Genomic DNA, 12787 nt, shown 5'->3' on the forward strand with positions numbered 1-12787 from the left:
CCTTCTCTCTCTTTCTCTATCTCTCCCCCTCTTGCTCTCGAGCGGCGCGTGGGCGGCGGGGAAGACCCAGGGAAGGTTCCTTCGGCCGCCCAGCAGCTGATCTGCTCGGCAGCGCCGCAGCAGCGAGGAGCTGAAGATCCGGGTTTCCCCTTTGCGTGGGCGGCGGGGAAACCCGGATCTTCGGCTCCTCGCTGATGCGGCGCTGCCGAGCAGATCAGCTGCTGGGTGGCCGAAGGAACCTTCCCTGGGTCTTCCCCACCGCCCACGCAAAGGGGAAACCCCGATCTACGGCTCCTCGCTGCTGCGACGCTGCCGAGCAGATCAGCTGCTGGGCGGCGGAAGGAACCTTCCCTGGGTCTTCCAGGTGCGGAAGTAAAAACACCATCTGCGCATGCGCGGCCATGGAAAAAAAGGGCGCGCATGCACAGATGGTGTTTTTACTTCCGCAACACTATATCGCGAAAAATCGATTATCGCGAGGGGTCTTGGAACGGAACCCTCGCGATAATCGAGGGATCACTGTATACCCATTTGAACTGCCCGGATCTCTTGATTTTACTGACGCTTGACAATTACTCAATTTGCAATTCTATTAATTATACCTCAATAATAATTAGCCTCATATCTTTCCCATGTATGGCTGAACTTTTGTAGGAGAGAACAAGTGAGCAGTAAATTGGTTTTTGGTGATTTGCTTGGGTGCCTCATGTATAAATGAATTCAACTATATGTACTGTAGGTAGTTATTCAAATGCTAATTCAGGGTTATCAGATAATATGCCTATACAACTGTACAATTGAAGCCCATGATAGAATCAAAGAAATAGAAAAAAGTAATATATTGACTGCCATGGAATGAGTTTCCTTTTTATTCAAAAACATTAGACAAAGCCAGAACGTATTCATTAGAGCAGTGTTTTCCAACCTTGGCAACTTGAAGATATTTCGCTGGCTGGGGAATTCTGGGAGTTGAAGTCCAAATATCTTCAAGTTGCCAAGGTTGGGAAACACTGCATTAGAGCAAGGTTCCCCAACATGTGGGCTATGTGACTTATTTGCAATTGTGCCATGTGAGTGATGTGCTGGTGCACACAGCCTAAACTGTGCAAGTGACAGGCACTGGCACTTGCAAAAACAGTGGACATTGGCATCACAGCCACACTCATGTGCGCGGCAAGTACTGGTGCTCAGCTCCACTTGCACAAGCATTGCCTGCACTCATTGCTGCTCACACAAATAAAGCTATGCATGTGTAAACCTGCCTACACAAACCCTTCCCTTCTTCATCCCCACCCCATGCCAGATTGCCATATCTGGAAAAGTTGGGGAACAATGCAGTATAGTTCAAACCTTCTACAGGCAATTTCAAAAGACTTTTTCACTTTAGATGATTGCATATAATCCATCAGTTTGGAATTAGAACATAGAACCTAGGACAGTGTTGGCGAACCTTTTTTTCCTGGGTGCCGAAAGAGCGTACGTAAGCACTATCGTGCATGTGCGAGTACCCACACCTATAAGTCAATGCCTAGGCAAGGCAAAAACAGCTTTCCCCCACCCTGTGGAGGCTGAAAATGGTCTGTTTCCCAACTTCTGGTAGGCCCAGTAAGGTCGTGTTTCACCCTCCCCAGGCTCCAAAGGCTTCCCTGTAGCTGGGAAGTCAGGTGTCCTCCCAGAGCCTTTGTGTGAGCCAAATCAGCTAGTCAGCGTTAAAGGCAATAATTGACTTTCAACCACAGTTGAGCCCAAAATGTCTGTTGCTAAGGAACAGTTGTTTTGCCCTTTCTTGCCACCATTGTTAAGTGAATCACTATACTTAACATGGCTGTTAAGTGAATCTAGCTTTCCCATTGACTTTGCTTATCAGAAGGTTGCAAAAGATGATCATATAACTGTGAGACACTGCAACAGTCATGAATACATGCCAGTTGTCAAGTGGGTGAGTTTTGATCACATGACCATAGAGCTGCTGCTATGGTTCTAAGCATGAAAAGCACACAATGTCATTCAAATAGTCACTAAACAAATGGTTGTAAGTCGAGGAGTACATGTATTATGAAACTTAATCCATAATCAATTCATATTGCTTCAGGTTTAAGGAAAGACAGACTACAGACACACACACATACACACTGATAGATACAGGTAATCCTTGACTTATAACAGTTCATTTAGTGACCATTTGAAGTTGTAACACTTTTTGAAAAAAAGTCACATGACCGTTTTCCTTACTTATGTCTGTTGTAGCATCCCCATGTTCACATGATCAAAATTTGGACACTTGACAACTGATTTATATCTGTCAGTTGCAATGTCTTAGGGCTGTGTGATCACTTTTTGTGACTTTCTGAGAAGCAAAGACAATGGGGAAGCCAAATTAACTTACTAACTTAATAACTGCAGTCTTTCACTTAAGAACTGGGGCAAGAAAGGTTGTAACTCTCTTATTTAACAACATAAATTTTGGGCTCGATTGTGGTCAAAAGTCGAGGACAACTTGTAATGCCTTGAGCCAAGCAGTTCAAAACAAAATGAACAATCATTCAGTGACTTTCAAAGTCTATTTTTACATTATGCAAATTAAATCTAATCTCCTCTTGCCTGAAAAGATGCACTGCTAAAACAGAACAGTGTTCCTCAACCATTGCAACTTGAAGATGCATGGACCTCAACTCCCAGAATTCCCCATCCAGCAGAAATATTCCTTCTCTTGTCAATTTTGGCCTGGCAGGGAAGAGTTGAACTTTCCTGATACACTCAAGTGCAACTCTAGCAAGGAATTGCTAGTTTAGAAGGTAATATAATGGTCATTTTTCCCTGGAACATTCCTGGTCCTCAAGGAATAATCTTGAGGACCAGGAAGAAGAGCATTGATTAAATAAAAAAAATAAGAATCTAGTTTACAAATGTAATTTGAATAACAAAACAAAAGTTGGAAGGGAGCTTGGAGGTCTTCCAGTCCAACTCCCTGCTCGGACAGAAAACCCTACACTACTTCAGACAGATGGTTATCCAACATCTGGTTAAAAACTTCCAGTGTTGGAGCATCCACAACTTCTGGAGGCAAGTTATTCCACTGATTAATTGTTCTGTCAGGAAATTTCTCCTTAGTTCTAGGTTGCTTCTCTTCTTGATTAGTTTCCATGCAATGCTTCTTGCCCTGGAGAATAGGTTGGCTCCCCTTCCTAGTGGCAACCCCTTAGATATTGAAACACTGCTATTTGCCTCCTATAGTTACATACTGTGAATTGGCCATGAACTTTAAAAGTCAGTTTCTTACGCAAAGTTAACACAAAGCAGATTGCATTACTCAAATATTAAAGAAACACTATCCAAGAAATATGTGTGTGCATTAGCCTCTCTTGCACTAGTCTTTCTGATATGCCTGTGCAGATATCTCCGGAGAAAAGAGTAACACTGTCAACCTTCGCTTATGTTGCTGCATCTCTATGCCTGGTTGCCAAAAGAAACAGGGAGGGGTAGTAGGAAGGGCGAGGGGGAGGGAAGAGTGTAGGAGGCCCTATGAAGAGAGATAAGCTTTGTTTTCCTCGGTACCAGGAGGAGATCGTTAGAAGTACATTCCATAAATGTGACATGGGATTAAGATATATCCACCTGACAGTCATGGACACTAGGGATTGAGCATTTTTCCAAGGGGGTTGGAAAAGGGGTTTTGATATATGCATGTATCGCGCCTTTTTCTTCAGACTTTGCTTTCGCTATGATGCTCCCAGTTCTGATTTTAATAAATTCACTTTTGAACCTTTAAAAAGGACTCTGAGTTTTATTTATCTGAAATTCTGACTGTGGCAGCTGACATTAAGCAAAGTCTGCCTTTTACAGTCATTCCTGGAGAATTATTTCTACCAGGGACTGGCAACTATGTCCCGGCATGAAAACGGAGAGGACCAGTCTGAGGACGACACCACCTTCAAGAGTCCTTCTCCCCCCCCTACTCCAAAAAGAGGAAGATTTGGGGCCAAGCGGTGAGGACCAGCCTCAAGCCGAGCCAGCGCAGAGAGCCCCCAAATGGTCCACAGGAGTCGAAGTAAGTCGCATATTTGAGGATGAGCCTCTGTTTTCTGATGCAAATGTGACCCATCATAAGAAACAAAAGAAGGAAAAAGGGGGGGGGGGATCAGCCAGGAAAGCCAACTGTTAGCCGACCTTGTAACGGGAATCAAGGAAGCCCTAGCAGTGATTGAGAAGAGAAGTCAGAGTAATCTAAAAGTCCCCACGAGTGAGGAGGAGGGGGAGGAGGAAGATACAGCTGGGCCCTCAGGACAGGGAATGCAGCAGAGGGCAATAACCCAAGCCTCCCCTCCGGCGCGAGACCAAAGCTCCCCCCCACCTGGGCGAACAGAGCAGGGGGGGGGGAGACTCAAAGGCAAAGAGCACCTAATGCCCCTCCCTTTACTCAGCGATACGATGGGGCACCAGGAGGCCTGAGATATTTCTTGGCCCAAGTAAATCAGTACATGGAGGACTATGAGGATGAGTTCCCAAATGACCCAGCCCGTGTGAGGGTGGTCACCTGCGCTCTCAATGGAAAAGCAATGGATTGGATGGTTTCCTTCCATGAACAAAGGGACCTGCCTTCAGGAATTTTAATGAGTTTATGATGGTTCGTAGAGCATGCTTTGAGGATCTTCAAGCAGAGAGAAAAGCCAGAACAAAACTGAAATCAGTTGGCAGAGGTGGAGATTTACCTCCTGAGGGGCCAGCAGGAGGGGAGCTCCCCCTTGGGGGGGGAACGGGGCTCAAGGAAAGGTGCCAGGTCAAGCTCCGAGAAACCCACGCTTACAGCTCGGATTTTTGGAAAGTGTTTTTGGGTTTAATAGGTACCAAGCAAGGGTTGAGTTTGCCCCCCCTCCCCCAAACGAATGGTGGCTGTGAACAGGCTAACTCTATATTAGAGCAGTACCTTCGGTGTTATTTGAATTATCACCAGGATAATTGGAGCAAACTGTTACCGTTTGCAGAGGTTGCATATAACAACTTGCTACATAGTAGCACAGGATTCACTCCTTTTAAATTGGTAACCGGCCAAGATTTTGTACCCATTCTGGAGTTACCCCAGGATGAGCCTAGACATCCTTCTTTAAAGGAATGGGTAATGCTGTTGAAAGCGAATTGGCCAGTAGCTCCTAAGACTCTGGATGAGGCTCATGATACCCATAAGGTGCAGGCCAACAAGAAAAGGAGGGCTGCAGTGGATTATAAAGTGGGGGATAGAGTTTATCTCTCCACAAAGTTGTTAAGGTCCACTCAAAAGTCGAAGAAGTTGGGAGCCAAATATGTGGGTCCTTTCCCAATTGTGCAGGTGGTGAATTCGGTAGCTATGAAGTTGGATCTGCCAAAAATGCTAAGGAAGATTCACCCAGTGTTCCATGTTAGTTTACTTAAACCGGAACACACATCCGACTTGCGTCCTGCTCAAGCAGATCCCCCTTCACCTTTGCTCATCGAAGGAGAGCAACATTTTGAGGTTAAAGAGGTTCTTGATTCTAGGAAGCATAAAGGGAGGATTCAGTACCTAGTGGCATGGAAACATTTCCCTGCATCTCATGCTGAGTTGGTCAAAGAGAAACACATGAATGCCCAGAGGGAAATAGATCGGTTTAGAGCGAAGTACCCTGATAAACCCTAATGTATATTTGTATATATTATTTGTTGCCTTTTTGTTTTCTTTTGTCTTCTTTTAGGACTAAAGTCCCTGTTCCAGGAGGTCCGAATGTCAACCTTTGCTTATGTTGCTGCATCTCTACGCTTGGTTGCCAATAGAAACAGGGAGGGGTAGTAGGAGGGGTGAGGGAAGAGTGCAGGAGGCCCTATGAAGAGAGATAATTTTCATTTTCAATGTACATTCCATAAATGTGATGTGGGATGAAGATATATCCACCTGACAGTCATGGACACTAGGGATTGGGCATTTTCCCAAGGGGGATGGAAAAGGGGTTTTGATATATGCATGTATCGCACCTTTTTCTTCAGACTTTGCTTTCGCTATGATGCTTCCAGTTCTGATTTTTATCCTAAATTCTGACTGTGGCAGCTGACAAACACCTCTGCAAAGTACAACACCAATGAAACTCTGTATAATTGATTAGCTATCTGATGACAGTCTGGCAGGCCTGTCTCTGGAGAGAGGACAAATAAGATTAGCTTTCATCTTCCACAGTGGTGACATTTTCTTTTCCCTAGTGCCTAAATCATATTTTCCAAAGCTAAATTCTTTTGAAATTTGTGCAATCCACCAAAGGGTAACCAAGAGAGTGCAAAATATGACTAGGAATTTGACATAGAGGCAGATTTCTTACTAGAAATATCATTGATATACCCTACAACTTCCAAGTGGTACACATTATCAGCCTCCATACACCTAAGATAAAATAATTTAAAAAACATCTAGTGCTTTCTGATTGCATTTTATACTTACTAGAACCCTGATGTAACAAGAGAAATCTGGAAATAGAAATAGGCTGCCACTAACATACCAACAGAATGTTATCGTAATGTTCATGAGAACTCACTGAATCTCTTGGCTTTGAACTACATCCATAAACTGGGGTAAATGTTTCTCAAACTTTAGGTCTTATATTGGTTTTCTCTTTTTCCCCAGAACGCTAACGCCTGTCTTGCTTTCGGTAACTCATTATTCCTCTAAGTCTATTTCAGAAAAAATACAAGACCTCAAGGACAAATTATCAGTTGTGCTGTCCACCATAGGGGCAGTTTTTAGGACACTCTGCAAATTAATAGGCCATTATTAACACATAATGGAAAAATAAGGCTATCCCAAGGTTTCTGAATTTGCCCCGATGTATTCTGCTACGTGGATTCCTTTTAATCCTTCTTATTGAATCTTAAGATGGATATCTTAACATGCATACAACTTGTCACAAATAAAGAGAAAAGAAGTTCCATTGTACTATTACTCACTGGGGGTGGGATAACATTTGGAAGCCAATATGCAACCATATGAATGGTTAGCATTCTTGAGATATTTTGTTGGCACATCCCAAGGAAACAGTCCTTTGATCCTTCACATCAACATGGACACCATCCTATATGCAAGCTTGTTACTAATTTGTGCATCAGCAGAAATAACTCTTAGCCCATCTTGCAACAATTTCAATTCGATACAGCCTCCAGGAAGGAGTTTTAGTGTTTAGCTCTTCAAAGCAGTTTTGTTTAGTTAGTACAGCAATGACTTGCTCAGTTTGACAATCATTCACAGTACTGCATGCTTCTCTGGGATGATGACAGATGAATTCATTTTAACAATTCATGGGATTTACTTGAGAGCTTCCATGGAGAGGCAATTTGAATGGGATCATGGAGAATTCAACAGCTCTGCTAGCAAGTCCACCCAGCAAAGGCAGCCCAACAGGTTTAAGAGGACCTAAAAGAAAGGAAGACGTTATGATAACCTAATTTGCAATTTCTTCACATTACAAATCTGGAAGGAAAAAATTGAAATGATACAAATTGAGAATAATGTATTTATAACTTCTATTCAATGCTAGTTTTCCTTAAGAAAATGTTAGGTTGTAATTTAGCAGAGTCCCAATCTTTTCAAATCCAGAGATTTTAATCAGAAATTTAAGCATGTTTTTAATTATCCTACTAACATTAATGGCAAAACCTGACTAGATAGCCAAAACTCATTTTTTTTCCATTGGGAATATTTATAAAAATGTAAGATGATGCCAAGAATAATTGTCACCTGTTTATTAACTACAATTCAACTTAAATCATAATGAATTGATTCCCCAAACTCCGGCCCGCAGGACGCATGCAGCCCACTGAAGCCATTTATCCGACCCGTGGCACCGCATGAGATTTTACACACATGTGCGTGCAAAAACAACCCCCCGCGCAGCCTTTTCCAAGGCCATGCAAAGGAGCCGGGCGTTGGAGTTGGGGGCAGGGAGCGACGAAAGTGCAGAGGCCAGCAAAGGTTTTTCTTATTTTGAATGTCGCACACGTGCATGTGCGCTCCCCATTCCCCTGCCAGCCCGCCTGGGGTGGGGAGGCTCAGCACCGCACATCCATGGTGGGCGGGGGTGGCCACGGCTCCCTTTCCTTCTCCCACCACCTATGTCTACTGCTGGCGGCCGTCACCGCAGGTTCCTCGGGTGTGTTGTGGTTCAGTCTGGGACCCCTCCGGGAATGGCTGACCTTCTGTCGGTTTCCAGCTCAGAGGGAGAGGCTGAGGAACAGGAGGTGCAGACGGACGAGGAAGAGGAATCCCAGGCTGAAGAAGAAGGACAGCCAGAGTCCCACCAGGGGGAGTTCTCCCCAGCAAGCAGCCTGGATTCCTTAGGGGAAAATGCTCAAGACATCATAGATATGCGACAAAGGAGAGCTAATCAGAGACGGACTCAATTGGCTAAGTATTTCCAGCATTAGAGGTCACAGCTGGGTTTGGGTGTGGTGCTCTTGGGAAAGGATAAAAGGCGGACCCACCCTTCCTGGCTTGTGGAGTTTTATCTTGGAGATTCGTGAGACCTGTCTGTGAACTTTGGTGGCTTACAATCCTGGTTTGTGCCTTGGACTATTGAAACCTTGGGGGTGTGTGCCAGCAAGAAGCTTGTGGTATTGACTGGACATCAGGACCCTGCTGTAACGTATTATAGCCTGTCTGTTGTGAAGACAGGTTTTCCTTTGTGCTTATTTTTTCCAGCTATAAAATACTTTTGGCTTTTACCAGAGTGTCTGGCTGTTTTTTCAGTTGGTGTTGAGGTCTGGGAAAACCCAGACAGAACAGGGTGGGAGCTGCCACTTCCCTCTGGACAGCCCAGCCAGGTGGCCGTATCCAGTGCAGAGATTATTGCACCTTCTAAGGCCGCCTGGCTGGGCTGCCCGGAGGGAAGTGGCAGCTCCCACCTGAGGAACCTGCAGTGATGGCCGCTGGCTTGGCAAGAGGTGCCGACCGTAGACATAGGTGGTGGGAGAAGGAAAGGGAGCCGCGGCCGCCCTCACCCCTGCCCCCTGCGGATGTGCCGGTGCCAAGCCTCCCTGCCCCCCCAGGAGAGCTGGCAGGGGGACAGGGAGCGCACGCGCACATGCGGCACCATTCAAAATTTAAAAAAACTTCGCCGGCCTCCACAGAGAAGAAAGCAAGAGAGAGAAAGAGAGAACAAGAGAGAGAGAAAGTGAGTGAGTGAGAGAGAGAGCAACAGACAGAGTGAGATAGAAAGAGAGAGAAAGAGAGAGAAAGAGAGGGGGGAGAGATAGAGAGAAAGCAAGAGAGAGAACAAGAGAGAAGAAGAAAGCAAGAGAGAGAAAGAAAACGAGAAAGAGTCTGAGAGAGAGAGGGACAGAGAAAGAGATAGCAAGAGAGAACAAGAGAGAAAGAAAGCAAGAGAGAAAGAAAATGAAGAGTGAGAGAGAAAGAAAACAAAAAGTGAGAGAGAAAGCAAGAGAGAGAGAGAGAGAAAGAAAGAGGGAGATATAGAGAGGGAAAGGAAGATAGAGAGATAGAAAGAGAGTGAGTGAGAGAAAACAAGAGAAAAAAGAAAACAAGAGAGAAAGAGAGGGACAGAGAAAAAGAAAGAGAAAAAAGAGGGAAAGATAGAGAGTGAGAGAGAGAGAGAAAAAATGAGAGGAAGGAAGAGAAAGAGAAAGCTGAGTAAGGAATTGGGGACTTGCTCCACTTTGCCTCCTCCTCCTCCCCCAGGGCAGTGTTAAGAAAACCGCAGGATTTTTTAATAATCCGGCCCTCCAACAGTTTGAGGGACAGTGAACTGGCCCCCTGTGTAAAAAGTTTGGGGAACCCTTCTATAGAGTAACTAATGAAATTGCCTAGAAAAAACAAAGTTATAACCAGAAGCCAATGTTGGTTTGTCAAAAACAGATAATCTCAAACATATCTTATTTCATTAATTGACTAAGTGTCTAAATTAGTGGACCAGCAAAATGGAGTGGGCATTATATACTGGGATTTCAGTAAAGCATTTGACAAAGTAGACCACAAACTATTTGTTGATAAACTAGAAAAATGTGGGACAGACAGCATAACCCAGGCTTATATAGTTTTATGTATGGTATGCTTGTGTTGTATGGTTTTTAAATGGTGGGTTTTTAGATGCTTTCTTTTAAATATTAGATTTGTCACATTGTCACATTGTTATTATTCTTGTCAGCCACCTCGAGCCTGCGGAGAGGGGCGGCATACAAATATAATAATAATAATAATAATTATTATTATTATTATTATTATTATTATTATTATTATTACTATTATTATTATCATCATCATCATCATCACCACCACCACCAGATGGATTTGTAACTGTCTGACAAACTTCACTCAAGATGTAGTCCTTTAATGCAATACATCTACATGAAGGGAAGTAAGCAATAAGGTACTGTAAGGTTCTTGTTTTAGGCCCAGTATTCTTCAACATTTTCATAAACGTCTTAGTAGAGGGAACAAAAGGGGAACTCATCAAATTTACAGACAAGTTGGAATTGTATGTCAGCGAATCAAATAGCATCTGAGAAATAAATCAATTTCCACTCCTATGCTTTCACACATGGTTTGATTTATTAACAAAGCCATACTGGATTCATCACGGTCATTTCAACTCTAAAATTCCCTTATGATTTAATCTAGGTTAAAGTTCATATCATATCCCCCACCCACAAGTGCAATCATGTGGACCAATCTGGTGCAGGGATTTTTGGTACCTTCTTTTGTTCAGTTAACCTTGGACTCTGCATAAAGGAATGTGTGGTAGTATAAATCTCTCTCTCTCTCTCACCCCTCCCATTTCTCTATCGCTGCTAACTGTGTCAGGCAAACCTCACATAATGACTTTGTGCCTGACAACTAAACTGGCAGGAATATTCAACACCCTAAAAGATAGACTGCTGGGCCATATCTAAAAAAATACTTACTTCTTGATAAGCTGGAAAAAAGTGCGATAGATAACATCACCATCAAATGGATTTGTAATCATACTCAATGAGTACTACGTCTATATGGAGAGAAGTAAGCAGTGAGATACCACAAGGTTCCATCTTAGGTCCAGTACTTTTCAATATCTTCATAAATGATTTAGAAGAGGGAATAGTAGGGGAACTTATAAAATTTGAAATCTAGTCAAATTTTGACTAGATTGGGAAAAATCAGGCTTGATAGCAGTAACTATGAGAACGATTTTGGAATATTAGTGGACAACCAATTAAACATGAGCCAACAATGTCCACTGTCAGCCAAAAAAGGTAATGCAATCCTAAATTGCATTAAGAGGGGGATTCAATCAAGATCAAGTGAGCTGCTAATACCATTCTATAAAACCTTAGTAAGAATACTGCATTATCACACTATAAAAATATGTTGAGACTCTAGAAAAAGTGCAGAGAAGAGCAACCAGGATACTTAGGTGTTGTGGTTAGCTCTGGCCCAGCTCCTGCCCAAGGAATGTGAAGGTGGATGTGGGGGAGACATCCACATGCCACAGGCCTGTTTTGCTCCCAGTAGAATCTGCCAACGAAGTCTCCTCTGACCAAGGAAGCGTGAGTGACAGGGAAGAGCGGAGTTTGGCAGACAGCCCAGGAGGAGATCAGTCATCTGTATCATCCCTGGATTCTAAACAAGAATTAATGACACATCCACGCATGCGTAGAGTGATGCATAGGACACAACAACTGAAGGATTATTACAAGATAAAATGAGGCCACCTGTGGTTGGGTGGGGCTGCTGAAATTAGTGCTACAGATAAAAGTGCAGCCTGGTGTTTTAGCCTCATGGCAGTTTATCTGATTCATTGTTTCATCAAGATCGTGGTTTTTGCTGTTCAGGATTGTGTGTGTGGACTCTCTGGACTTTAGAATTGGACTCAATTTCCCAGTTATTGGGTGAGCAATTGGACTGCATTTAACCTTGCCTTGTGTGTACCAGAAAATCCCTTTGACATTTAAAAAGGGAGCTGTTTCTGTTTTTCTGTTTATAAAAACCTTTGGCTTTTCCTTTTATCATGTGGTGTGTGTCTTCCTGGACTAATTACCCTGTAATTACGGGCAGTTGAGACACACCGGCAGAACACTTGGGGAACTGGAGGTTGAAACATACGATGAATAGTTCCAGGAATTGGGCATGGCTAGTCTAGTGAAGAAAGGACCATGCAAGACATGATAGCAATAGTCCAGTATAGGAAGGGCTGTTACAGACAGGAGGGGGTCAAACTATTTTTCAAAGCATTTGAAGGAATAATAGATGGAAACTAGTCAAGAAGATTCAACCTAGAAATAAAGAGAATTCTTTTGTGAGAACAATCAACCAATGGAACAGCTTGCCATCAGAAGTTGTGGAAGCTTAATCACTGGAAGCTTTCAAGAAGAGGCTGGACTGCCATCTGTCAGAAATGATGTAGGGTCTCCTGTTTGCATAGGGGGGTTGGACTAGGTGACCTACAAGATCCCTTCCAACTCTTTTATTCTGTTAAAATGAAATTCAATGTAGAGAAATGTAAGGTTTTAAATTTGGGCAAGACAAACCAAATATACAAGTGCAGATTAAGTGAAGTCTGGTTCAAAAGCAGTAACTGAGAGAGGTATCTTGGAATCCTTTTTTAAAAAGTTTTTTTAAATTGATTTTTAATTTTCAACACCAAACAAAGACACAAACAAAGACACACAACAAAAAATAAGAGCCAAAACTGCTCCATTCTTCTCAGAAGTCTCGAAAGAAAAAGAAAGAAAAGGATAGTCTTACAGATCATGTTAAGAAAAGGAGAAGGTGACTTCCGGGTGGAGCTCGATCGGGCCGGAGGTG

The 12787-nt window shown here is 43.3% G+C and overlaps 1 protein-coding gene across 4 annotated transcripts in view; it reads right to left on the reverse strand.

Annotated features, from left to right (window-relative positions):
- Window positions 1-680: 680 nt before the first annotated feature.
- Window positions 681-12787, reverse strand: part of LCORL (ligand dependent nuclear receptor corepressor like) — a 299948-nt gene continuing 287841 nt past the window's right edge. For all 4 annotated transcript variants that reach the window (XR_011559595.1, XM_070757381.1, XM_070757386.1 and 1 more), the window contains one exon: window positions 681-7405. Coding sequence is in view for 3 of the 4 variants with exons in the window: in XM_070757381.1 (XP_070613482.1) it covers window positions 7281-7405 (125 nt within the window). In the remaining variant the exon portion in view is untranslated. The remainder of the gene's footprint in view (window positions 7406-12787) is intronic.

This window comes from Erythrolamprus reginae, chromosome 7, assembly GCF_031021105.1.
Source record: "Erythrolamprus reginae isolate rEryReg1 chromosome 7, rEryReg1.hap1, whole genome shotgun sequence".
Classification (NCBI taxonomy): Eukaryota; Metazoa; Chordata; class Lepidosauria; order Squamata; family Dipsadidae; genus Erythrolamprus; species Erythrolamprus reginae.